This window comes from Mastomys coucha, unplaced genomic scaffold (assembly GCF_008632895.1).
Source record: "Mastomys coucha isolate ucsf_1 unplaced genomic scaffold, UCSF_Mcou_1 pScaffold18, whole genome shotgun sequence".
Lineage (NCBI taxonomy): Eukaryota > Metazoa > Chordata > Mammalia > Rodentia > Muridae > Mastomys > Mastomys coucha.
The window spans coordinates 46,820,410-46,846,237 of NW_022196900.1; the positions used below are offsets into that span (position 1 = coordinate 46,820,410).

A 25,828-nucleotide genomic window follows, 5' to 3' on the forward strand; every position below is an offset into this window, starting at 1 on the left:
GGGGGAGGCAGGAGCTTGTGCTCCGTGTGTATTTAGAGATCAGAGGACGATTTGTAGGAACTGGTTCTCTCTTTCCACCATGTGGGTCCTGGGGATCGACGTGAGACATCAGGCTTGGCAGCCAGTGCCTTTCCCTGCTAAGCCATCTCACTGTCTTTGAACTAGCCTTATACATTTGTTTTTAGAATTTCCAAAAGTGTCTTGTTCCAAAGCAAATACAGTCCCTGGGAAAAGCAAAGCTCCCTAACCTCCTATGCCTGTACAATAATTCCTCTGCAGTTATTAGTTATTATTAAGGGAACACACGGGTTGGACAGCTTATCTTCTTGGGAACAGGAGTGTAAAACTACAGAAGTAGTGTTTGACTGTAGGGCTGGGGCTTTGCCTGCTCTAGGATCCTGAGGCTGAGAGACAGATGACCTGCCGCTCTCTGCTAGCTTAGTGTCTTACAGCCTTCGAATCTCATGTCTCCCACTCGGCAGAAGCTTTCAAGCAGATTGTCTTTGCTTGCTCCTGATTCTTCCGAGCATCACATCCATCCTCATGCTGATGAAGAGATGGCTTGCGCTGTTACATCTGTTTTGGTACTTTATTACAGAGACAAACCAAAACAGAGGTAAATGAGAGCTGGGATGGGCGTGCTCTCCAGGGCCACCTGCACAAGGCAGAGCTTTGGGGTGACTGTACTGAGTTCAGCTCCCCCCATCTGTCTCTATATTCCCAGATGAATCACTTTGCTCCCCTGAACTTCAGTGTCTTCAAGTACCAAGATACTTCTATGAGCCAAGCCTTGATTTCTCCCAGTGCCATGACAGCCTACCCATGTGACCATGGTACTAGGGAGACAATACAATGTTTACAAAACCTACTGGCCTGCATCCAGGCACCTCACTATGCTGGAGTGGCCTCCACCTTCATCTCTCTCTCATCCCAGTCAGTTTTTTTTCCATCTTCCTTATCTAGTTTATCCTATATCTACTGACTTGTTAGGGCTCATTCAAAGACTCCTTCATAAAAATCTTCTCCTTCCCCTACTGGCAGACATCTTTTCTACATCATCTTCTGAACTTCTCCAGTTTTTACTGTTTTCTTCCTGGTGCCTCAGTTACTCTGTTACCACTCCCTCTTGTTTGCAAGCTTCATGGGAACAGACTGCCTGCTCTTCAGTCATGTCTCCTCAGAGTACCTACTTGGACGTCTAGCACAAGAAGGTGCCCAAAAATAATGTGCCAACTATGTGTAGGACAGTATTTAAAAGTCCCTATTCCATTCTTCCCTGGAGATGAGATGATATGTATAATGCATCTTTCCATTTGATCCATTTAAGGAGGATGAAAAGGATTTGCTACAAGTAGCTGATCTTGCATCATGTCCAGAGAATCCCTGTAAATAGCTATAAATAATGACTCATCATATGAGCCAACATAATAAAGCCTTACTGGAGGCTAGTCACAGTGCTCAAACTGTAAGACTGCTTAAATGGAGCAGAGTATTTCCCAAAGGTGGTGACTAATAGTTATTGCCCCAGATGCCTCCATCTTTATTACACTCTCTTCCACTGCACAGCATGGAGGGTCATAAATCAGAGTTATGATTATTATTTTAAAGTGAGAGGTGAGAAGCCCTTGAGAATGTCTATTGTCAGGTCTGAGGGACCTAAGTTGACTTTGGATCTCTTTGATGGAATCCAAGAACTAGGTTCAAGCCAAATTTGGCTTGCTCTGTCAAGTAGTGTGGTCTAGGAGGGCTGAAGCACTATTGCATGGTCTCCTTTATGTTGGTACTGCAAAGGGACTGCTATGTGCTTGGAAGACTTTACTCTTCCAGAGGCTTTCATTCGAGATGAAGGGTTAACCTCAGGTAGCATTTCCTGGGTGGTCCCACAAGAAGACCCACATAAGGAAGATTTTTCTGATCAAAGAAGCCTGAGTACCCTGCAGACCTGATTCACGGTCTACATGACTCACTGTAGGCTGTGGTGTCTGACAGCACAGCCAAGAACCAAGAGTCTCCTGGTAGAGATGTCAAAAGTCTCTTAGTGCTTTACATACGGCTCCCTCCTCTGCTCCCTTCCTTCCTTGGTGTTGAAGCATACCAGTAACATTACGGGAGGATATGTCATGGAATGCTGCTTCAGTTATTGTTTGCTTATCATCGTGGGGAGGGGTGTTTAGCCAAGAATTAGACAGTGAGCGGGAAATGGATGAAAGGAGGGACAATCAACATGACGAAGGAGGTAAAAGGTGATCTATGAAGCCACGGAGACACCAGCAGTCAAGCTTCCTAACCTAAGAACCATCCTTGGTTCTTAGTCCAGAGGACAGTTTGACTTTGGTTCTCTTCCTCCAAACCTCAATCATTAGCAAGTAATATCATCAGCAAGGACAGCAAGTACCGCTCCTGAATCTCCACATGGTCCTAACTGGGGTAGCAGGGAAAGGGGAAGGAGTGGCTGCATAACAGCATTTACTCAGAGGGTTGTACAAAGAGGAAGGAGAGAAACAAGAGAAAGGGTTGATAAAGTGACAGGGAGACAAGAGAGAGGTGGGGCTGGTAGGCCACGGGCAGGGTGTCATAAGGGACACAGTGGGAGATTAGTGAGAGTCAACAAACCCTCTCCCTAAGCCAGAAGTCAAATGACAGTCAGGCTGGGGGCTCCCTTCAGCTTACTACCTGGTGGAAGGGCACTAACCAAAGACCTGTATTTCTCTGGCTGTTGACAGGACTCTGACGAAGATCTTCTTAGTGGCCAGACCACTTAATAACTCTGCAGTGGTTAACCAGAAACCCAGGAGAGCAACAGAGAAGGGCCCAGTTATGTGCAGAAGCCAGAACTGGGAGGGACTGAGAATGGGCTTATCCAGAATTGTCAAATGGTCTACTTTGTGCATGCAAAGCAACTAGGAAATCTTTGGTAAACTAAGGCAGCTGAGAAATACTGGAAGCTGAATGCAAGATATGCAACACACTTGGGAATTTCCTGTGTTGAAGGACATCTAGGGTACCTTCTGACTGCATGTTGGTATCAGAGGAAGAATCATGTAAAAACCCCAAATGATTTTTTTTAAATAAATATTTCATATTCCTCAAAATGTGGAGACATGAGTGGGATGGAATGACAGCTGGGATGAGGAGACAAGTCCCTTTACAAGAATTCAAAAATGTCAAATTGCTCTTCTACGAATTCTGTTCCGGAATTAAATAATTATGAAAAGTGACTCTGCCAGGGACAAGGTTGCTCTCTGAGATAGGGACTGGAATCCACTAGTAAGTACATTTAAGAATAAATCCCGACTTAGGAAATTGTTCAAGTGACTCACCCAACCTGATAGAGTGGGAGCCTCCTAGAGACAAGTCAGGCACCTGGAATCGTGGCTCTAGACTATCAGATTAAGATTCTTGCCTGAGTTGGCAGGGATAGTAGGGCCTGAGGACACAGCCCACTGCCTTCTGCTTGAGAACTGGGTTTTAGGCTGGTTTAAGGTATACACGCTACTTTAGGTATTTCGTTGCTTTTACACAAACAATAAATTCATCAAAACTTAACTCCCCTCTGAAACGCAGGGCATCCCAGGTGAGCACTGGGTGGACATATTTCCGTATGTTCTGTGAGTATGTAGGTGTTGATTTGTGCTTGTATTGTGGACACCATTTCTCTGTGTGTGTTATATAATCAGGATGGTTTGATTGTTTGAATGGAATAACAAAATTACCCATGGTATTGCACGTCTCTAATTCCAACTAAACACAATGGCAAGAAACTAGACAAAAATGCAGAACTCAAAACCCAAAACAAACTAACCAACCAAAAAAACCACACAATGTTACTGTGATCATGCAAAGAAGAAAATAAAGAGGTTAAAAAAATGGGCAAGCAACAGACACCATAAATGAAAGAAGGAAAAGGAAAAAAGCCAGGGGCATACAATTCTGAAATCATTCTTACCTTCTTCAGTCATTGTGTCATAATATTTTAGTTTTCCATATGATCCAAGTTCTACAACATCACAGTAAAAGACACAAAGATAAGGAACGAGCTATAATGCAAGAACTTTGCTTTTACACATTCTTAATTAATCAGATGCAGAGTCACACTGTCAGCTTCGGCAATCGTAACTAGCTGGAGCTGTGCAAACATGAGCCATGTGGTAGACGGCTTCACGGCCCGTTTTCAGAATCATTGAAAATGTATTATTCGACTGAGGGTGGGCTGGGCTGTGCATTACAGAATAGGACATGTTAGTTTAACACTCAATAAAACAGAACACTTGGCAAAGGTGCTTCGGCCCAGGCCTTTCCTAACCTCACAACTTTTATAGAGGTGACACTCCAGGAGGAAAGGACTGAGCAAGAACAGCCATCTACACCCAGGGATCCTTGTAGACACTTGCTATGTAAAGTGGCCTAAAAATCACTGCATGGCTTTTCCAGCCCCCAACAGAACCGTCTGTTAGAGAATAAGGAGGCTATCTGGAGAGATGCTATATGAACAGCCCAATTTTTACTCTCCTATTCCCGAAGGTCTCATATTCTAAACGAAACACCAAGTGTCATGTGTGTAGGATGCTGGACAAGGTACCAGAGGCACTGCAAGTACTGGATGGACCAGTGAGGCATCTTCACAGGGAACCTCGCCTGGCTGAGACAGGTGAGAGAGAAGCACAACCCGGGGATCAAGGCATGGGCTGCTGTGGTACAAAGCGCAGGGTAGGGGAGCGGCTTTCGTGCTTCTGAGTATAGGTGACACTGGGGACCCGTGTGTACTGGAGATCACTGGGAGGCAGGGATTTGGAGTCAACTGGGGACAGGGAGGAGACAGAGATGTATTTCTTCTGTTTCTTACTTTAGTTTCAAAACAGAAACTTTGATTTTTTTTGTTCTTTTCATAATCCCAGATAATTTTGAGCAATGTTGTAAGCCAATTAAAAATGGCTTTCTTGGTCATAATGACATCCTCCCAATAAACTTCAAGAATTTAATTAGACTCCAGAGACACTCTTATGACTCCACAGAATGTGTTCATGGCCCATTGCCTTGGACAGATGCTGAAAACTCACATGTGAATCAACTTGAAATTGATGAGTCTGTGTGAGATGCAGGAGACTGCTTAAAGCAGATGACAAGCATCCCTGCTTTGGATATTTATACTATGCATTCTCTCCTCTATATAGTCCTTTCCACATGTCTAATTTTATCTAAAGCTATTTTAATACCAATACACCACTAGAAAATTATACCTTTGGGGAGAAAAAAAATCATCCCATCTTTATGTTCTTGTGACTCTTATCTATCCTGGCCTTTGTTAGAATCATTACAAAGACTTGCAGGTGCTTCAATAAGAAGTTGAATTTTATTTAAATAATATTTTTTTTTGTGATTTCTAGGTATTGCTTTTAGTGAATTATTTTTCTGTTGTTTTTAAGAACAGTTGGTGTATGCATGTATGTGTGTTTATAGAGGAGTAGAGGTCTTAAATGACCTACATCATAAATATTAATCATATGTTCATAGTGGTTTTACAAAATAGGCGTGTGTATGTGTGTAATCTTGCAGTAAATTGATAAATTCTGTCAGCCAACAAGTAGTTTTTTGTAGGCTCCCTTTCCTCTGCCAGGTAAAGCAGAGGTATAACCAGCTGGAATCCACTATTATCTGTTCAGAAAACAGGATATGGGTGGCCATGTGTTTGCAAAACTGGTTGTCAAGCATGTTCTGCTTGGTGATGACACATCACTTTATGTTAGTGGATCCATCTTTTCAGATGCAAACCTTTCTGTTTGCACACACCTGTTTTCACGTGTTGATCCCAACCTGTGAAGCATCTGTTTGTGGTAGATGCTATTGTTTTGAACTTTATCTCTGCTTGGAACCATATATAATAAATACAATCACACTGTTGAACTGTCACTTTATGTTGACACAGAGTAGGAACTCTTCATGTATAACAAGCTCTACACGTCTTGCATTGTGGCAATATCTAGATCACTTCTGAGCTGTTTCCTTGGATGATGAATGGTACACAGGAACAAGAACAGGACACACTTAATGGGGAAAACAATAAGGCAAACGATGGGGAGTGAGGCAGTGAAAAGCTGCATAGCAACAGGTTACATGGCTAGTGAAGCAGTTGAAGGAGGACTTGAACGTAAGAGTATTGACTCAAGCTGAGGGGACCATATTTTCAGGAAAGGATGGAGGGCAAAAATGAGCAGATTAGAACACAGTCTTCATCGTTGGCAGCCACGGGATGGTGAGATGGTGAACTGAGCAGCCACATCCCGAGGGAAGCAGGGCAACATCTCCACGAGCCAAATACGCCTGTTCCCTGATCCTGGGGTCATAAGTGGTGCAGGTTGAGGGATGCAACATGCAAGCAGGACAAACACAGTGTGCGTGCAGAAGCCAGAGCTCCTCACACATCTGGCTACTGTCCTATAGGCCAAAGGTGCCCCCATGGAAAGTGGCCTCAGACACTGTTTGTTGACAGCCTGTGGCCAGGCCAACCTTGTTGGAAGGGTCCAGAAAACATAATGAAACTCACCTGTGCAAGAACTTGACTTCCAAATCACCCATCCTTCAACCCATGACACCTTTCAAGCCACCCTGGACTTGTTTTTCATCTATCTATCTATCTATCTATCTATCTATCTATCTATCTATCTATCTATCTATCTATCTATCTACCTATCTATCTACTTCTGGTTTTGAGACAGGGTTTCTCTGTGTAGCCCTTGCTGTCCTGGAACTTACTCTGTAGATCAGGCTGTCCTAGAACTCACAGATCTTCTTGGCTGTGCCTCCAGAGTGCTGCATGACCATCACCCTGCTATTTTCAATTTATCTGGACTAGGAACCAACTGAGATTCTCTTGAGAAAAGAAGGGAAGAGGTTCAGAAAGCTTAGATGGTAACTGTTTGGTCCCAGCTAGCAGCATTCATTGTAGTAACTGAACAAGAGGCAGTGGTGTATCATCCTGGTTTCCACTCTGGAAATCATCTGGTGCCTCTTCTTTGAAAGATTTCTCTAAGAATACCACATGGCCCACAGGGAGGGGTACATTGCAAACTCATTGGTTTGTGTTTGGGATGAGCCTAAATTTGACCATAGATGCCTCTTTGCACAGTGTCATACAAACTCACTGTTATATTTTCAATGAGCCTGAAGGCTGGGTTGCCTGACATGGTACTGTGCTGGCTTTTGTGCCACCTGGAGATCTGGGGACCCAGGTGTCCAAGTTCCTATCCATCCAAGGAACTGAACATATTATTGTTCATCTGACCATCTTGATACACATTTGCTAGAAATCTCTCTAGCTGACTTTATGAAGTATGGCTCTGGTCCATACTTCACACTGAACAAAATCAGGGTAGGGGTTTTGTTTCTAATCTGTGAATAAGAATTAGTATTTGAAGCTCTTGGCTTCTGCCTTTTTCAAGAAGTACACAAGCACAGATTTCTCCTTCCTCAGCTATATGTTGACACTCTTCATTCCATAGCTACCACCAAACACTAGAGCATGGGACTTCTCATGTTTGAAGATTTAAAATATGGGTGTATGAAATGGAAAGTCAGTAGAAGGATCTATGCTGAGTTCACCTGATTTGAATAAGAACTGGAGGTGAAAAAACAAATGAGAATACACATTTATTATTTAAGTGTCATTTCATGGGAAAAATTAATGATTAATGTTCTATTCTTTTCAAAGATCTAGCTTTATTTCTGGGTATGGGTTTGACCTTTTTAGGACAATCTGAAAAATCAAGGCTTTCTCAGTCCTGACTGCAGTCCAAACTGCAGTTAAGCTATCTAGTGCTTATCAAGATGTATGGATGAGTACTGTCTTGCATGGAAGTGTTATGTTCAGCATAAAGTGCATGGAAGAAGATGGGATTTGAGGTTGGAGGTGTAGTTTGGGAACCAAGATCTGCTGCTTATGGGACATGTGACTCTGAGCAAGGTGTTTCCTCTCTCTGAACGCTGGCATCCTCAGTATGGTCATTGCTCTGTACTATACACAGAGTGGCAGTGAAGAGCATACAGGATGACCCACACAAGAAAGAATATGAGAAACTGTCATTATTGCGAATACCACAAAGATGAGAACCCCTAGGATGTGAAGCAGGGCAGTGAGACAATGTGGTACCTTATCCAAGCTTGTTAAGACAAATTCAGTATGACCAAGAGGTTTTCAAAAGAGATTTGTTGTTCAATAGCAAAAGATAGTCATCATTCTGGGGCCAATATTTAAAAACATCTCTTCATTAATTCTTTGCATCTACTCTCAGATTTAAGGAAAAATCAAAGCACTAACCAAAAAGAGGGAGAAAATGGGACACCTGACCCTTATTCATCTGACTGTCAGGTGCCAATGAGCACCTAGACATTTTCCCTTTGTGTGTTTGTCAGTGAGCTGGTTCCTGGTTCACTTGTCTTACGTTGAGAGTAAAGACTCTGTCTTACTTTAAATCTGTCTAAAACAGAAAACCCACATCCCCACACCACATGCTCAGCTCTCTTCACATTTACTAAATAAAAGTATTCAAATCACAGCTCTCCAGAGACAGTGGCACTCAGAATGCCTTGGTGTGTTGAGTTTTTCTGGACTTGGTAAAACCGAGAATGTCAACATTGATGCTTGAATTTTTCCACTGCGGCCATTACAATAGAGGTTAAGAGGCCTTCACTGGGTAGCTCAAAGATAGGTGCTACTAGTTATGAGCTGCGTACCCCTTGCCCCCCTTTTTTTCTGTTCTTCCACTGAGGTGGGGGCACAGGGAGAGGCAATTACTTGTAGTGTTTTTATAGGATCAGACGAATTGGTATGTAAAGAACTTTGGACTGGGGAGTTACAAATATCTTTAGTAATTGGTCTCCTTCCTCTGTTTGCCAAAGGTCCAGCAACAATCTATAAAATTCAGCTTAGTGTAAAGTGGTGAAGTGTCATCCAAAGGCTAATTGTCTCCATGGATGGCTATTTATGAGTGTTTTGAGATGAGCCAATGAGGAACAAATTACCTATACTTCTTTCCCAATACACAGAACCTGGTAAAAAGACGCCTTGGAAAACTTCTAGAAGCAAGTCAGTAATTTGTTAATTTAGTCTCAGAGTGAAGGTATTTTTTCTTTTCTATAAATCTGAGGATTTCCTTTAATTACAGAGTAAATGTTTGCTTTGAATATTTTATTTATTTTTTGTTACTTTGGATTTTTGAGGCAGTGACTCAAGTTGCCCAAGCTGGGCTCAAACTCACTACTAAGCTGAGCTCAGCCTGGAATTCCTGATCTTCCTGCATCTACCCACCAAAGCACTGAGACTGCAGGCATGTACCCAACATCCAGCATGGATGTTTCTAAATGACAGGGCAAGGGCTTATGATTTTTAATTTCTCACCATACAGAGCACTTGCACTGTTCATAGATCTTATGATTTTTTTGTGGGGTGTTTGGAATAACTTGGTTACTACTTTTGTTTTTTTTTTTAGACAGGGTTTCTTTGAGTGGCTGTCCTGGAACTAGCTCTGTAGACCAGGCTGGTCTCGAATTCACAGAGATCTGCCTGCCTCTGCCTCCCAAGCACTGGGATTAAAGCCATGTGCCATCACCCAGCACAACTACTATCTTTTTAAAATGTCTCCTAATTTGAAAATTTTTCTTCATACTAAGCATAAGTTCTTGGCTGAAAGAAGATGTTTTCTAATGCAGCCCAATATTAAGCTTTATGGTTGGATTTTTTTTCCCTCAAAAACCAATTTGTATGGACTACTAAAATTAATGGTTTTCTTAAGCCACTACTCTTATGTATCAAATGTTCCTGGCCAACAGAAGCAATCTTTTTTTTTCTCTTCTTTTTTAAATTGGAGAAAACTAAAACAAAACCTGAACCACTTAAGAGATGGAGGTTAAATGAAGAAACAACCTCGAATCTCACTTCCTACTCAAGTGAAAAGGGAAGGAATATTTTAACCTTTAAGTTCCAAAGCTTTCAAAGTACTGACACATTGCAGAAGCTCGGTGTGGCATTCTGTGGGAGACTGACATTCGAGGTGAACTTCTCTGAGTAGCTCTTCCACAGGGACACAGAACACAGGTGCCTGGGGACAGCTGAAATCAACATGTGGCACACACATGCCATACATGAGGCGTTAGTAGCGATACATTTTGCCCCATGGATCTCTTTCCTCCTGCTGAGTACTTCTTGTTCTATGAGATTAAGGCTTCTCACTTAGGTTCCTCAGAGCAAGGTAAGGACTTGGCAAACGAAAATAAAGAGCTGATCTTGGTTTGGATGGGTTCTCCTGAATTCATGAATTATAACTCAACTTTTAATGCAATAAAATTGGAATTTAGAACTGTTCAAGACCCGTTCAGGTCAGAAGGACACTTTCTTTTGGAATAGATCCATGGTGCCACAAAAAGGATAACGGGAGGAGCTCTGTCTTTGCTCTTGTGAGCAACATTGAATGCCTATGGAGGACATGTGTTTCAGGTGCTGCCCTGACAGCAGAGAGCCAGCCCTCGCCAGACCCACATCCCCAGAACGATGAGCAACTGAGCACATAGGTCTGTGTTTTATAAATTATCCAATCCTAGGCATTCTAAAATGGGCATCACAAAGTGAACCATGACAGTAATCCTATACCAGCTCCTGAGTTCTAAGTAGGATGTATAAACAGGATTTACAGGCGTGCACATACACACACGCAGGTGCAGCCTACCTTTGCGCTCTTGGGGAGTTACTGCTGATGTTCATGCCATCCGAATCTGGCCCTTTTGTGAATTTCTTACTCTCCTGTCTCAACTCTTTGCAAATCTAGACCGTGTGGCTTGTTATCACCAACACTTTTGTCTCCCTCACTCATTTGCTTCCTGGTGTATGTACTTGTGTAAGTGTGTACTGTAAATGAAGTACTCACAGACCTTTTCTTACGAGCGGAAACTGCATACCTAGTTTTCTTTGTGAAACCTCTTGATTTTCATGTGTTTTCAACAAATTCTAAATTAAAAAAAAAACTTTAATGAATCTGAGCTCTATTTCGTTCATGAACTTTGTAACTTGTGCTTTAAAATCCAATTGCTTAACCCAATTTACTTGCAAATGTTAGCTTAATAAATGACCCATTCAGGTGGCTGGACCTGCGAGGGATCACTTTTCCTCACTGGGTTAAGACTTGCTTCTTTGTGCCCTGGTTGGGTCCTTGCTGGTTGAGAATGGGGACTGAATCTTACAATGGTTTCCTCTGGGGAACTGTAGTGGAGCCCACATTGGGAAACCTGAACAGATATAGTATTATGACCAGTTCCATCTATTATGGGCCTTCCTGGGCAGCGAGTTCCACCATTGTGCAAGTGGAAAGCAGAAAATGACTTCTTACCGCGTTTTGAATTTTATTTTGGGAGGAATGAAAACTGCTCGTTAGGTCTAACTCTCCTCTGTCGTTTTGCAGATTAGTACCTGGACGAGGCAGAGCCCAGTGGAAGACTTTGAAAGCTAGGTTAGGATCACGGGGGGGAAGGTGTCAATATAATTATGTGGGAATTATCAGCCGTGAACAGCGAACAATAATGTGTGGTCATTACTGTAGATCATCCAGATGGCTCATAATAAAATGTCCATGCGAGTCCCCAGATACTCTGGCTTCTTACAAATTTGTCCCCTAATTTGCAGCGAGCTTCTCTGTGGTGTTGCTTAGCAATGTCACAGTGCTTGCCGACGCTGCCCTGTGAGGGGCTGTCTCAGACCATATTTCACTATATTTTACATGTGCTGGGTGATCAGGCAAGAAAAGCAGACCCTTGGATGTGAGGTTCTGCTCTCCTTTTGAGATGGGGTAGGGAGGCGATGGGGCAGAGTAGAATAAGCCTTTTACTAGGAAGGATGTTTTTCAGAAAACAAAACAACAGACATCCTAAGGAAAGATCCAGCCTAACACAGCATGGTTAGAAGGACACCTGTCTCTTATGAGAATTCTTTTACCTGTGCCATTTCAAACCTCAACGACTATCTGCAGATGGTTTCAGATCCTGACACATTGCTAGAGTATGCTTTGTTCCTTTTTCTCAAAGTCAAGGTGAAAAACAGGTGATAATATAATATGATAGGTCTGTGTGCAGCTGATAACCTTGCACAGCTGGATCTGCTCTTCTTGGCCAGGAGTGAGTGTGTGTGTGTGTGTGTGTGTGTGTGTGTGTGTGTGTGTGTGTCCAGGGCTATCTGATCTCCTTGAAACTCAATTTTCATCATTCTGTAAATGGGAACAACCACAGCCACCCTGGAGAATCGTGTTGAGGATCTCGGGCATTTGTTGGTTTTTACAACTTATTTGGTTCTTCTAATAATATATTTCTTAAGTGCGGTCTTAACAATTTTTAGGAGCCAGTGAGGAGGAGTGGAAAGCTGAGCTTTTTACTGATAACTTTTTACTGGCTACATTTTTATATCACTATAGGCACTCTGTGATTCAATTCTACCAAATCTAAGGGCTCTAGATGTGTTTGTTACTGGCTTTAAAACTGGTTAAATAATCAGTTCTGATTTTTTTTTTTGAAAAAAGACTTCTGAGACTGTCCATTCAGAGAGGCCAACATGTTTCATAAAAATATAGGCGAGAGTAAGACCTGCGGTTGGGGGAAGGGTGTCTAAGTGATGGTGGGCTGCTCAGGGGCTTGTGCAGAGCCTAGTGATCTCAGAGATGAGATCCCCAGTTCTGCTCTGTACCCCTCCCTACCTGAGGTCTGTGCATTCTACTGAAATGCTGGTCTTATCTGAATTGTTTTACTTTGTTGATGTTTTCATACTACTTGCCAATTAATCTTTTCAACAGCCATTATTTCTTATCCTTACACGTACTATCTTTTTGTTGTTGGCCAAAAAGATTTATTGAATTTCCCAATTTACTCTCCACTCCAAAACCATGCATTAAGGTTTACAGCCTCCTAGGCATCACTGAATGCCCCTAACCCTAGCATAAGCTGTTTCTTTCCTCATGCCCATGTCAGATACTTGTTCTTGCTGTTGTGCCTGTCAAAGCTTCCTTACTTAACCAGTTTGCTTGATACTGGTTAGGGCAAGGAACCACTTTACTCATTTTGTTAATTTGGCCTCCTGCAGGGTTCCTGGTGTTCTGTAGGTGACCAACAATTAAATCCCCATTTAAAGTGTTTCTATTGTCTACTTCCCCTGTCTTTGGCCCAAGATTCTTTTACTGCTCTAACTCTGCAGGTTCTACTACTCTTTAGTATCTGTCAGGAGGAAGTCTGAAGGGAAGGATGTCTATGGCGTTACTCTAGGAATGCTGGGTAATTCTTTCTCTCCTGGGAGGAGTTACTTCACGCAAAAGAGGCATAGGAAGAATGACTCTGCACATAGACCACATCTTGAGAATGGGAGGGAGACACGGCTGAGAAAAGTAGTTGCTGCACCCTGGCTGAAGAACATGGTGGACATGCTTCTGGGGCTGGGGCTGGAATCAACGGTTTGTGCCATACAGAGAATTGGAGCTAAAGTTTATCCAGATATTAGACCTGCACAGGCAGGCTTCTACCTTCTGATACATGATGGGAAAGATGATGGGAGAGAAAACAACAAAACAAACAAACAAAATCTGAATCACCCAAGGGAAAGTAAAGGCAAAGAGTAAGACGGACTATGAAAATTCGAGAAGGGCTGAGAACAGTGATTCCAGGGTAAGAAGACACAACAGGAAAGTCACTGATTCTCTGATGCAGAAGTAATGGAGAGAAACAAGCATCCGTGGAATCATAGGTCCTTTAGGACAGTATTGTCCTGGATGCGATTTCATTATGTACTTAGCTCCCAACCACAGCAGAAATATGCAGTCCTCACGAAGACAGACTTAGAAGACTGGGTTAAAAAAGTTGAGGAAGACTAATATGATTCCCTAAGTGTAACCCCATTCATCGGACTGACTTCTTTATATACTCTTCTCTGTGGCAGGAGGCCATACAGAGGGATGACTGAAGGAAGAGGATTGGGGTATGTTTCACAATAGTCTGGATATATCTGAAACTATACGGAGAAAGTGATGAATAAAGCAGGAGACAGGATTGTCTAGCCCTGGTGGATTCCAAAGGTAGCCTGGGAATGCTTCAGCAGAGTTTAAAAAGTAGTGCAGCAATGCTGGGCAGGCTCTCTGCCGACAGAACCAGGCGAGAGAGGGAGAGAACCTGGTCCAGCCGAGCCTCTCTCTCGGGGCTGAGCTGGATGGTGTTGTGGCTCAGATCTCCTGCCTTCGGAGAATAACCACCCCAAGCCGGGAGTCTGTCCAAGCAGAAACTCGTTTTATTGTATCAATCTTTTCTTTATAAAGGGCTGAGGGAGGAGGCGGAGTTTTCTGCTGAGGTGAAATGATGAAGGGGGAGGGGAAAGTTGATGAAGGGTATGGGGTGACTAAGGGAACCAACAGTAACAGTTCCTCTATGTCAGCAGGAGCTAGGCAAAGGCAGGCTTAAGCAGGTTGTGCTGCTGTCACTCCAGTATGGAAATGACTGAGACAGTTTACAAAACTCCCGAGCCAGGCTCAGGTTTGTCCTCAAGGCCCAAACCAGGGCCAAATAGAGCCCAACACAGCAACTGCTTTTCTAGGTTTTCACCACTATGTTGGAAAGAGGGGTTGTTTGGTTTTTGTTTTGTTTTGTTTTGTTTTTCATGTCTGCTGACCATACTAAAACTATGTACTCCAGAAGACATTCGGACCTCTCAAAGAAAACACATCAAATACTATGCCTTGCAACTTTTTCACTGTTTAAAAGACAGAAGTTTGTAGACACAAAAACTCTAGCTTTCAGCTCCTGGATAACTTCTGTCCACTGGAGGGTGAGTGGCAGAAACTCATGTTGCCATCCAGGTTAAATAGGCTCCCTTATAGGGGAAAATATAGAAAAGGAGAGGTCAAGGATTTATTTTGTAGTATTTGGGACTGAACCCAGAGCCTCAAGCATGCTTATCCAGTATTCTACCACTGAGCTAGCTATAGCCTCAGAACTCTTCTGACTTGCAGTTTCCCTCCAGCCTCTTACTAGGCTGTCCTGGCTGGCATTCAGCCTCCTGGGAAGCTGGCTTTGGTGGTTTGAATGAGAATGTCCCTGTCTGAACACTTGTTCCTCTGTTGGTGGCTATTTGGGGAAGTTGTAGAAACCTCGGGAGGTAGTGTCTTTTTCTTTCAAAAAAAAATTGAGTGTTTTGCCTGCATGCATGTATGTGAGCCATATGTGTGCAATGCCCACAGAAGTCAGAGGAGGGCATCAGGTCCCCTGGAACTGGAGTTACAGATGCTGGGAAATGAACCCAGATCTTCTGCAAGAGCAGGCAGTGTTCTCATCCCTGAGCCATCTCTCCAGGAGCCATTAGCTCCTGGAAGTGGAGTATGCTGAAGGAAGTACACCCCCTACCGCCCCATCCTGGGGTGGGCCTTGAGTGTTTATATTCTTACTCCATTTCCAATTGGCTCTCTGCTTTCTTCTCCATTGGAAGATGTGCTCTCTCAGCTTCCTGCTCCTGCTTCCATGCCTGCTGGGTCCTGGCAAACCTCTCTCTTACCCAGGAGAATTTTCTTACCATAATTTTCAGATATGACATTAACTCCCGCTAATGACGAGTGTTTTGGCCTGAAGGCTTTTAAGCTAAAGCAAAGTTCCTTCCATTGTTAATTGTTTGGGCGTGAGAACTGCCACGCTGGAAGACAAATGAAAGTAGCTGTGTAGATACTGCAAAGGTCATGTTCAGCCATGGCATTTGAGCTGGCTGTCCACAGTAGTCTGGGGACATAGTTCCCAGAAACTTTGCATATAGCAAGAGTTCCCAAAGAAAATGTTTTAAATGGGATTGCCACGCACGCCAGCTTGTGAAAGAAAAGTGCTTTGTAAATGAATGGGTAGATGTATTACTCCCCTTCCCCACCCCTGCCCCACCTAATAGAGACTGGAGAGCTTTACAGCAGCAACAATGGATTTTGGCTTACTTTTCAAAAACGTGTGCATGCATGAGTATATAATATAGTCTCATTTGAGCACAAACAACTGGTAAAGGACCGTGTGGTGTGGGTAAAGGGATGATTTTTAATGATTGACATGAAGAAGCCAGATCTGGCAGACTTTATCACATAAGGTCAGTAGAAACAGGAGCCTGAGAGCCACATGAGGATGCATATGCTCAATAGGATCAGCATCCCTAGGATGGTGGTGAGCCCTTCCCTGATGGGTGGGATAAGGAGGAAGGACCATCTCCCTACTGAAAGCCGGCACTCAGCTCAAATATCTTTCCTTTGGGAGGAAACCATTGAAGGGGCTATGGCACAGAAAATATTCATGTGTGCCATGTGTACATCTGCATTTTGAAAATACCTTTTCCAGCCGGGCAGTGGTGGCACACCCCTTTAATCCCAGCACTTGGGAGGCAGAGGCAGGCAGATTTCTGAGTTCAAGGCCAGCCTGGTCTACAGAGTGAGTTCCAGGACAGCCAGGGATACACAGAGAAACCCTGTCTCAAAAACACTAAAAAAAAAAAAAAAAAAAAAAAAAAAAAAAAAAAAAAAAAAAAAAAAGAAAAATGAAAAAAGAAAAAAAGAAAAAAGAAAACACCTTTTCAATCCAGGACGGCCTCTATCCTTTGTCCCACTCCTATGGAATACTGTTTTTCATCTGTTGGACTCTGAGCCCTCCTTTATGAAAGAGTGGCCATTGGAGAATAAGTTCCAAGGAAGCAAATGAGGTGTAACTTTGTGCTTTATAGCCTGCCTCCTTCATGCTACGTTTAATCTCAAATGCCAACAAAATAAATTGTTGGCTGAGGAGGGGAGAGAGAAACTATGTCCACACTCAAAAGCATTTATTTTCAGCAAGACTACCCACATTCCCTTATGCCCTAATTGATATTCATTTATAATGTGCTCAACCCAGGAGTGACTGCATTCCAACCATTATGATGTTAAAATACACAAATACGCTTTATTATCCCCTAAAAGGAGGGTTAACCAACTTGTCCTGCTAATAGCCTGCTCTTCTTTACCTGGAGGTTTGGTGGTTTTTGCTGAGGCCCCTGGCCGCATCTTCTCTTCCAGGGAGTTTCCCCCTCCTGTTGCTACTCACGTCACTGGCTGAGGCTGTGTGCAAACATTTTTCCTGCTAATTTAAACTGATGTATAACTTGAGACAGAAAGAAAGGTTACACTTCTACTTTCAGGGACACCTCCACAGTTTGAATGAACTGGGCATGAAATGACTTTCTTTGGGGATCAAATGACAATTTGTAGAAGCTCATTTTGTAGCTCTTCCTTTGAAAAAACAGAAGCTGGGAGGAATAAATAACAGGCTCCAGGGTCTGGTAAGAAACAAGAAAGCCAAGTAGGAGAGGGAGGGTTGAATTTTCACGTCAGCTCCTCGCTGACATTCACATATGTTAGAGAATTGGAAGGCAATGGAATAGAGAGACAGATGGCTCAGTGCACTGATGATGGGCGTGTGTGACTGAGGACATGAGTCCTGTGTGGGTGCAAATGTCTCAGCTCTGAAGCCAAACTTCAGGCCTGGGTGGCTGTTAGCACTCACAGTGTTTTTGAATGTGTTTCCTCAGAGGCAAAACACTTCTCCATTCTTAGCACCATTGCTGACAGAATCCCACAGATGACCATCAGCTGTGGGACATGGAGAAATAGGGACTCAAAAATTTCAGTCTTGAGGCCAAGGAGATGGCTCAGTCAGTTAAGTGAGCACTTCCAAGCTTGAGGACTGAGTTTAGATCTCTGGCACCCACACAAGCTGGGAGTAACAGCTGATACCTGAATCACGGTGTTTGCAGAGGGGCAGAGAAGGAAAGATGGTGGGACTCACTGGCCAACCACTCTAGACAATTGCAGTTTCAGGTTCAGTGAGGTCCTATCACAAAAGTAGGTTCAACCACAAGAGAAGACAGCCAACATCAACCTCTGACTTCTACAGGTATACACATACACACACACACACACACACACACACACACACACACACACACAAACATGCACAAGCATACAGAGACACACAGACATACATGGTACACACATATGCATACACATACAAAGACAGACACACAAGGCACATACATACATATACACAGATGCACACACACAGACACACAAGACACATACATACATATACACACATGTATATGCATCCACACAAAGATACATAAGGCACACACACATGCATACACAGAGAGACACACACATAAGGCATATACACACCCTTTGATGGGAGCAGCTTTCAGACTTGTAGTCTAGTGGGCAATGAGGAACATTTGATAAGCCTACTCCCCTCAAATGAGCCCTAGCTTCTGTTGAGCCTACAGTCCATATTTTGTGTCTCCTTGAACCAAGCAGCTCCTCAGGTGCTCACAGTCCCTCTACTTCTACCATCTGTTCTCACAGCCCGTGGTCTCCAGGAATGTTTCCTATGGCCCTTCTTCAGACTTCATGCAGCAATATGGATTCCTCAGGATGTGGCTAGCTACACTCCTTTGTGTCAGAGCCAGGCTTGTGGTGTAGTGTACAAGGACACTTAATGAACCCCCCACAAAAGTGCATGCAGAGGGGCTTGTTTCCTTTAATCTGGGAAGACAGCGCTCCCTGGCGCCTCACCAAGAGCAGGACACAGATTCTGAGGCAGCAGTACTCATGCAGGTTCTAGAAGTCCCCCAAGGGCCACCCATGGGGCACCTTCCCTGCCTTCATCAAGTCTTCTCCCTCCTCAGACTTCAACTGGAGCATTTAATAGAGATGCTTTGAGAATGGTTCTTCATCTCTGGTCTTCCCCGCCATCCATCCCTCCTCTTGTTGCCAAAAAATATCTCTTGCTCTTCTTACTTAGTTTATATAAATTTACAAATCAAATTGGGCAGTCTCATGCAATATTTTTTTGAGATTTGAAAAGAATGGACATCTTCCTAACACATTGGCTTGTATTTTTTTTTTAAAATATTCTTCAGGAAGACTAATAATATTAATTATTTTTGCCACAAAAACTTGAAATCTTGATTTTGTGTATTCTTTGTACTTTGCCATGTCTTTGTTGTGTCTGCTCTTTCAGTCTTCCTGCTGAACAGTAGGGAGGCTACTGAATGGGGCACGCTGAGAGAAGCTGATATAAGCGCTCAGGAATTATAACCATGTAAAGACTCTTCCGTGTGTGAATTTCTTGGAAAAAAAAAAAGGGCTCTGTTGTTAAAAAAAAATGGAAATGAAAATAAAACAAAACAAAATTCATGATCTATACTATAGGGAAGCTTGTAAAATATATATCCACATATATGTGTTTGTGTGTGTTTGTGTGTGTGTGTGTGTTCGCTTATCATTTGTGAACAAGACATTCTGGGATTTAGGACAGTGATGTCACTTGCTCACCACCTGTTCCCTGAACTACTATCAAGCCAGCAGAGAGGGAAAGAAATGAGGGCACAAAGGTCTCTTTGAAAGGCACGGTGTGGCCAATCTGCAGGCAGGTGAGCAGGCTGCTGGCTGGAAGATAACACTCGCACAGGGGAAATCTGCCTAACTGCAAGCAAAGAACGAGTCCTATGGGAAAGGTGGAGTCGGCTGAAGATGACTCATTACAGCATTCTGAAGGCTGTGTCAGGAAAAGCAGACTCATGGAGTCCATGTGGGGCCCACTGGGGGCTCCTGCTGTCCTAAATCTTCTCAGGCTTGTCAGCAAACAACCTGTCATTGGTGACAGGCTCTCCAGGCAGCCGTGATTCCACTTGTGTGCTGGGAGGTGTTCACTGTACTCACTTCATACACATTGCTACTACCAATACAACTGTTAAAAATGAAAGGAAAATGCAAGACTAATTTTTTAATCTCCATAGGATGGAGAAAGCACTGTTCTTAGAGAAGGGTTCAGAGCAATGTAACAGGCTCAGCTTTTGTGCTTGGAGAGCACCTTAGCCCCAAGACATAATCTGGGTGCTATTTTACAGGGCTCTCTCTCTCTCTCCCTCATTTCTCCCTCCCTCCCTCTCCCTCTCTCTCTCTCTCTCTCTCTCTCTCTCTCTCTCTCTCTCTCTCTCTCTCTCTCTCTCTTTCTCTGTCTGTCTCTCTGTGTCTGCCTGTCTGCCTGCCTGCCTGTCTGCCTGTCTGTCTGTCTCTGTGTGTGTCTGTGTGTCTGTCTGTGTATGTGCACTGTGAGTGATGGGCTCCGACAACCAACTTCTTAGTCTCTTGCAGTGGGGGCAATTGTTTTATTTGTAAAACCAGGTCCATGGAATGCAATAAATAAGAGGGCCAATATCAAGGGGGGAAGAAAAGGAAAGAAAATGAAAGAACAAAGTATTTGGAAGGGGTCTGGGATGCCTGAGGAAGTGAGAAGCAGAAACGTTGTTTCTCCTGGTAGTGGCAATTGAGGAGAGGGTTGACCTTACCACCCAGCAAGGGCAGGAAGGAGCCACAATGAAGGCTGTGGCTGTAACAGGAGCCAAAGCAAAGAAGGTTGTTTCTCACTACTGTAAGATGAACAACAACTGAATAGGACTTTGTTGATCGCAACAAAAGAGCCCTTTACCAGAGCACAGCTAAACACACAGTTGTTCAGCAGAAGAAAAAAAAAAAGCCAGTATTCATTCTATTCAGCCAACAAATACATCTTGGGGTCTGCTTGAGCCAGGCACTCGGGGTAGAACATGGCCTGCCTCAATCCTGTCCTGTTGGCCATTTCAGGGTAGACATGGATGGGAAACAAGAAACACGTATGATAATTGTTATGGAGAACTCCAGAGCAAAGGGAAATCAAGATCTCTCTGATCAGGTAGCCCCTGGGAGCTGAGTCCGTGGAAGAGAGAACAGGAGAGATGGAGATGTCTAGGTCAAGTGGGCATATGTGCAAAGGCCCTGAGACAGAAGTTTGCTTGGAGTTTGTTGGAGCCTCTAGGTAGGCAGAGAACTATAACAAAGGGAAAAACAAATGAGGGAGGAGAGAGGGACAGGCAGAGACAAAGGAAGATGAAGGGAGACAGAAGGCAAGCAGAGGAGCAGGAACAGGAGTGAAGACATGAAGAAATAAGGGAAGGGGCCAGGGAGAGGAGCAGATTTCCAGTCACAGTGGAGACTGCATAGGCACTATTGGTGAGAGGGCTGTGAACGGAGGTGGGTCATGGCATCATTACTTTTCTGTTGCTGTGATGAGACTGTGACCTGAAGCAACTTGGGAAGGAAAGGGTTTATTTGGCTCACATATCCTGATCATAATCCCTCACTGAAGGAGACAGGAACCTGGAGGCAGAAACTGATGCAGAGATCATGGAAGGGTCCATTTACTGGCTTGCTTCCCATGTCCTTTTCAGCCTGGTTTCTTATACTGCTCAGGACCATACATCCAGGGGTAGCGCTACCCATAGTGGGCTAGGACCTTCCATACCAGTTGTTAAGAAAATTCTGTCAGAGGAGGTTCGCACCTGACATTTGACCCTAGTGGTGTTGACAAAAAGACAAACCAAACCAAAAAACAAAAACAAAACACCCCCCCTTCTCCATTGCTAACACCCTATCATAGTCTATATTTGTAAAGCAGCCCAGCGGAGACAATGAGGTAGGTAGAACTGATCTGATTTTACAGATGAAGACTCTCACATCTGGAAAAGGACAGAACGAGGTATGGAACCCACAGGGCCCGGGGGTTGAGCAGTGTACTCTGCTATGAAATCCTATGCTAGAATCGTTCCCTGACGATTCGATGCCCACGGTTTTCCATAAAGATCAGGGAGCAACCTACAGTTCCTTGAGAAGTGTCTATGACCTCATACGTTGGGTACGCCTGCTCAGCCAGTACATCGGTTCCCTAGTGGAAGGACGTTGGGAACTTCTCAGTGTGGGTATAGATTGATACCCACCTGGTCTGGCCACTGTAGTGCTCTTGGCCTTGGGGAACATCCAATGTTCCGTCCAAAATGGAGTTGATGGTGTCAGTATGAGGTTACAGACCAGTGTTCAGAGAGTGGTGGCTCCTTCCTTAAAATTATATTGCGTTTTTCTTCAGCAAAATAACCTCCATATAGTCAGAACTCCTTATTAGTATTTTAAAATAACTTTGTTGTCTTCTCGGCCTAGGGAGTAAGTTTTAAACTGTTGTCATGTATTTAATGCTGCTATTTTACATTTGGAATGTATGTCACTGTGATGATCTTAAAAGCCACTCCGTGTTAACTTTTCATTCCAGCATGCTTATTCTTGCGGCTTTTCCAGCCATTGCTCCTCTGGCGTTTTTGACTAATCAACTGAAAACACTGTAGCATCCCTTCCTTTCTGGGGACAAGGAAGGTAGCGGTTCCTGCCTAGAAAGATGAGTCTGGGCCCCAGGAGCAGTTACAGGAGTGGCTCACGACAAACTGAGGAGTTTCTTGTGCTATACTGTGTAGTTCTCACTTTCACGAGACACAACTAAGGAACCACAGGACCAGCAGATCTTGCAAGGCTGGCTGGAAGAAAATGGCACCATTTTCCCAAAGCTCTTCTTTTTTATAAAAGGTCAGTCCTGAACATCTTTATTGTCTGTATACTTTTTCTTTTATTGTCTGAATACCAGAGAAGAGAGTTTTTCTCCTCTCTGGAAAAGCAGGCACTTTTAAGTCTTTCTAAGCAACAACGACAATAGCAAGAACAAGTGGTAAACGCCAAGGCCGACTTCCTGACACACTCCACGCGTCCTTGCCCAGCACATCCTGCTTTTGTTGAGAGGCAAAGCATTTGCTCCTGGCTCCTTCAGACACGGAAGTGCTCACCTAGCCCTGTTCTGGCTCTAATGAAGCATGGGAAACTCCACTTGAGGAACCCTAATGATTTGCTGATTAAACGTCCTTCTTCCTGCTAGAATATAGAAACAATGGTAGGGGGATTGCTGAAGGGGCACAGCTGCCATCCTGTAGGGATGATGATGAGAGACGGCTGAATCAGGAAGGCTATGAGTTCTGTGCCAGTCTGGGGGAGGTTATTTGTTTGTTTGTTTGTTTTTAGGTCAGGGAAGAAAAATGTGATGTGAACAGGCCCCTAAAGGTGCAGCCTTGCTTTTACTTTTGGGCTCTGGCTAAAAAAGAGGATGAAATCCCTAAAACTTCTAACTCAAATGGAGCCCATGACACTGGACTCTTTAACAAGTCACAGTTGCTAGCAAACACAAAGCACCATGACTGCTCCCAAGGGGTTATGGCATAGGATCTGCACGACTTTCCAACAGTGGCTCTCTCTCCATCTCCTTGGATATCTGAGGAAACCAGGGCCTGAAAAGCCTACCTAACACTCGTCAAACAAGCATGCTTGTCGTGTCTATTTTAACATGGTCCAATGGAGGTCCGATGGGGTAGGATTTGAACCCAGGTGGTCTTAGTCTTGGAACACATAACAGTTCAGGTGTACATGGCCAAACTATGATGTCATCCCACCGGTTTTTGTTCTCCAATGTCATCACTAGGTCAGGGGCTTTTCCAGAAATGCACTGTTGGGTTGTATGATTTCCCTCATTCTCTTACTCCTCAAATACAAATCTGGCTGCACTCTGCCTTCTCTTCTGTTCTCCTTGTGGTGCTGCAGATTCAATATATACGGCCTTGTGTATGCGAGACACTCCCCCGCCCCTTCCCCGCACTGAAACCTGGATGGAATGCAGAGTTCGATATGGGGTTCTCTTCCTGGTGCAACTAGTCTCCACATCAGTCAAATGGGCCGACCAATGATAGTTTTGTACACAAGAGAAGAAAAATGTGTGGATACAAGCTGACAGGAGAGGAGGGGGTGCTGGGGAGTGACAGGGCATGGGGGAGAGCCTTTGGCCTTGCTGTGAGGGAAGCTGTATGGGAAATCCAGACCTTATGGTTTGAATTGAATACACAAAGTCCAGGGATGGGCCCACAATAGGCCCGGGATGAGCACCCAGGCTTTAGTCTGTTGTCTACACCAGGAATACAGTGAACGGCAAGTTCAATATAAGATTACACAGGAGGTTGATGTGTAAAAAACACTGTAGACAGTCACCTGCCTGACAACTGAGAAGGGGTCTGGGCATCAGAAGCTTAGAGGAGTGGCTCAAAACACAAGAAGTACAAAGACAGACTTGGAGCAAGGGAGATACTGGTTCAGATCCTGGCTCTCCCATTTTATTCCTTTGTCACCTTTAGGCAAGACGGGGCCTCTTTTCCATGTCTGACCTCTCCATGAGAGAGAGGAAGGGTTCTGGGAGGGAGAGAAACTCTGGTTCACACAGAGTTCTTAGTGGAGTGCCAGGGCTGCAGTAAGCACCTGCACATGTGCACATCCCTTTATCAGAAACATCCAAAGCAGAGGGTACGTCACACCGTAGAACATTCAGCCTAGCATCCATGTTTTATGTCAATAAGGATGGCTTGTTTAGGAAAATGTTAAAATCAATAGAGAACAGTGAGTTTATTAGAAGGATCAATTCAGACAGTCATGGTATAATAATCTCAGAGCCCGAGAATTCTGGTTCTCCAGGACTTTCTTATAAAGGGAAAAATATATTTCAGTCATTTCTCCTCTTACTATTGCTCTCTCTCTCTCTCTCTCTCTTTTTTTTTTTTTTACACTGGGTCTTTGTAGCCAAAATTGGCCTGGAACTAGCAGCAATCCTCCTGTCTGGGTTTATTTCAACCATCTTAAGATGGTTTTTAGGCTGATCTGAGACCTTGTATTCATGAACAATGCATGGTCTTGCTAAAAACCATGCCAAACAATTTATGGTGTTGTGTTCCTAAAAAGACAAGGTCAGCTTTGTTTGGAGGATGACTGACTATGGCTTGTCCATCCACACAGTGTGCATTGCTTCCAGCATGCCAAACAACCATGAACAGGTGAATAAAACAACCTGGGCTAGAATGGTAGGCGGTTTCAAGCTTTCTGGTATTGCTCTCCTGAGAAGTGGAGCTTCGCCCAGCCTTTGTGAAGTTTGATTGGGGATGTAGTAGAAGTGAACCTCTGGGACTTCCCAGCCTGGGTCTCCTAGATCTACTCTTGGAACCCTCAGGCATCAAGAGGATATCTGGCTATGTGTAAGGGGCCAAAGACAACAAGAAGAGTCAGAGATCTAGATGAGGCTAGACTTCCTTCAAAAGATTACGTGTGAGGAAAGCCCTCTTGGACCTTCCAACCTATTTGCTGGCCAGCTAGGTACCACCAAATAAGCTCTATCATCACAATATGAAGCAAACAATCACCCAGCTGATTCCCAACCGAATTTCTACCATAAAGTCAAGCTCTAGGTCTTGGGTGCTTTGTGATACACTGATACAACACACACAGTTGGATTGTGGGGTGCAGGCTCAGAGGCCAAAGCAGATGCCCATCAAGGGTGTTAGCTAGGGCCCAGTCAACCCACCTGTGTGGCACAGATGAGACTCAGGGAAATACGTTCCTACAGGCCATCTGTTCTAAATGTCTTTAACATGGAATACTTTCCTTGGTGAACACTGGCTGTGCACCAGTGGTTCCCATGCACCTCTCAGCCAGGTGACTGCCAGGAGCATCAGAGAACTTTCTAGATATGTTGCCACATTCAAGGGGTCAGCCTAGGGATTGAACCAGAATGTTCTATGAATTCTATAATGTTCAAAAGTTGCAGCTTGTCACAGGACATGTGAATTCAAGTGATGAGACCTGAACCAAGAGAGGGGACTATTTCTGAGAGAGCAGTGAGTTAAGTTTTTTGGCAGAAATGAAAAGTGATTGTGAATATTTTATTTCATTTTATTTTACTTGTGTATGTGTGTGTGTGAGAGAGAGAGAAAGTGAGTGAGAGAGAGAGAGAGAGAGAGAGAGAGAGAGAGAGAGAGAGAGAGAGGGGGGGG

The 25,828-nt window shown here is 43.9% G+C and overlaps 1 protein-coding gene across 4 annotated transcripts in view; it reads right to left on the minus strand.

Annotated features, from left to right (window-relative positions):
- The window catches only part of Slc24a2 (solute carrier family 24 member 2), a 258,730-nt gene that overhangs the window by 62,816 nt on the left and 170,086 nt on the right, over positions 1-25,828 (minus strand). For 2 of the 4 annotated variants that reach the window (XM_031377816.1, XM_031377814.1), the window contains exon 5: positions 3,947-3,997. The exons of the other annotated variants lie outside the window; for them this stretch is intronic. In XM_031377816.1, coding sequence (XP_031233676.1) covers positions 3,947-3,997 — 51 coding nt within the window. The remainder of the gene's footprint in view (positions 1-3,946; positions 3,998-25,828) is intronic. 4 annotated transcript variants of the gene reach the window in all.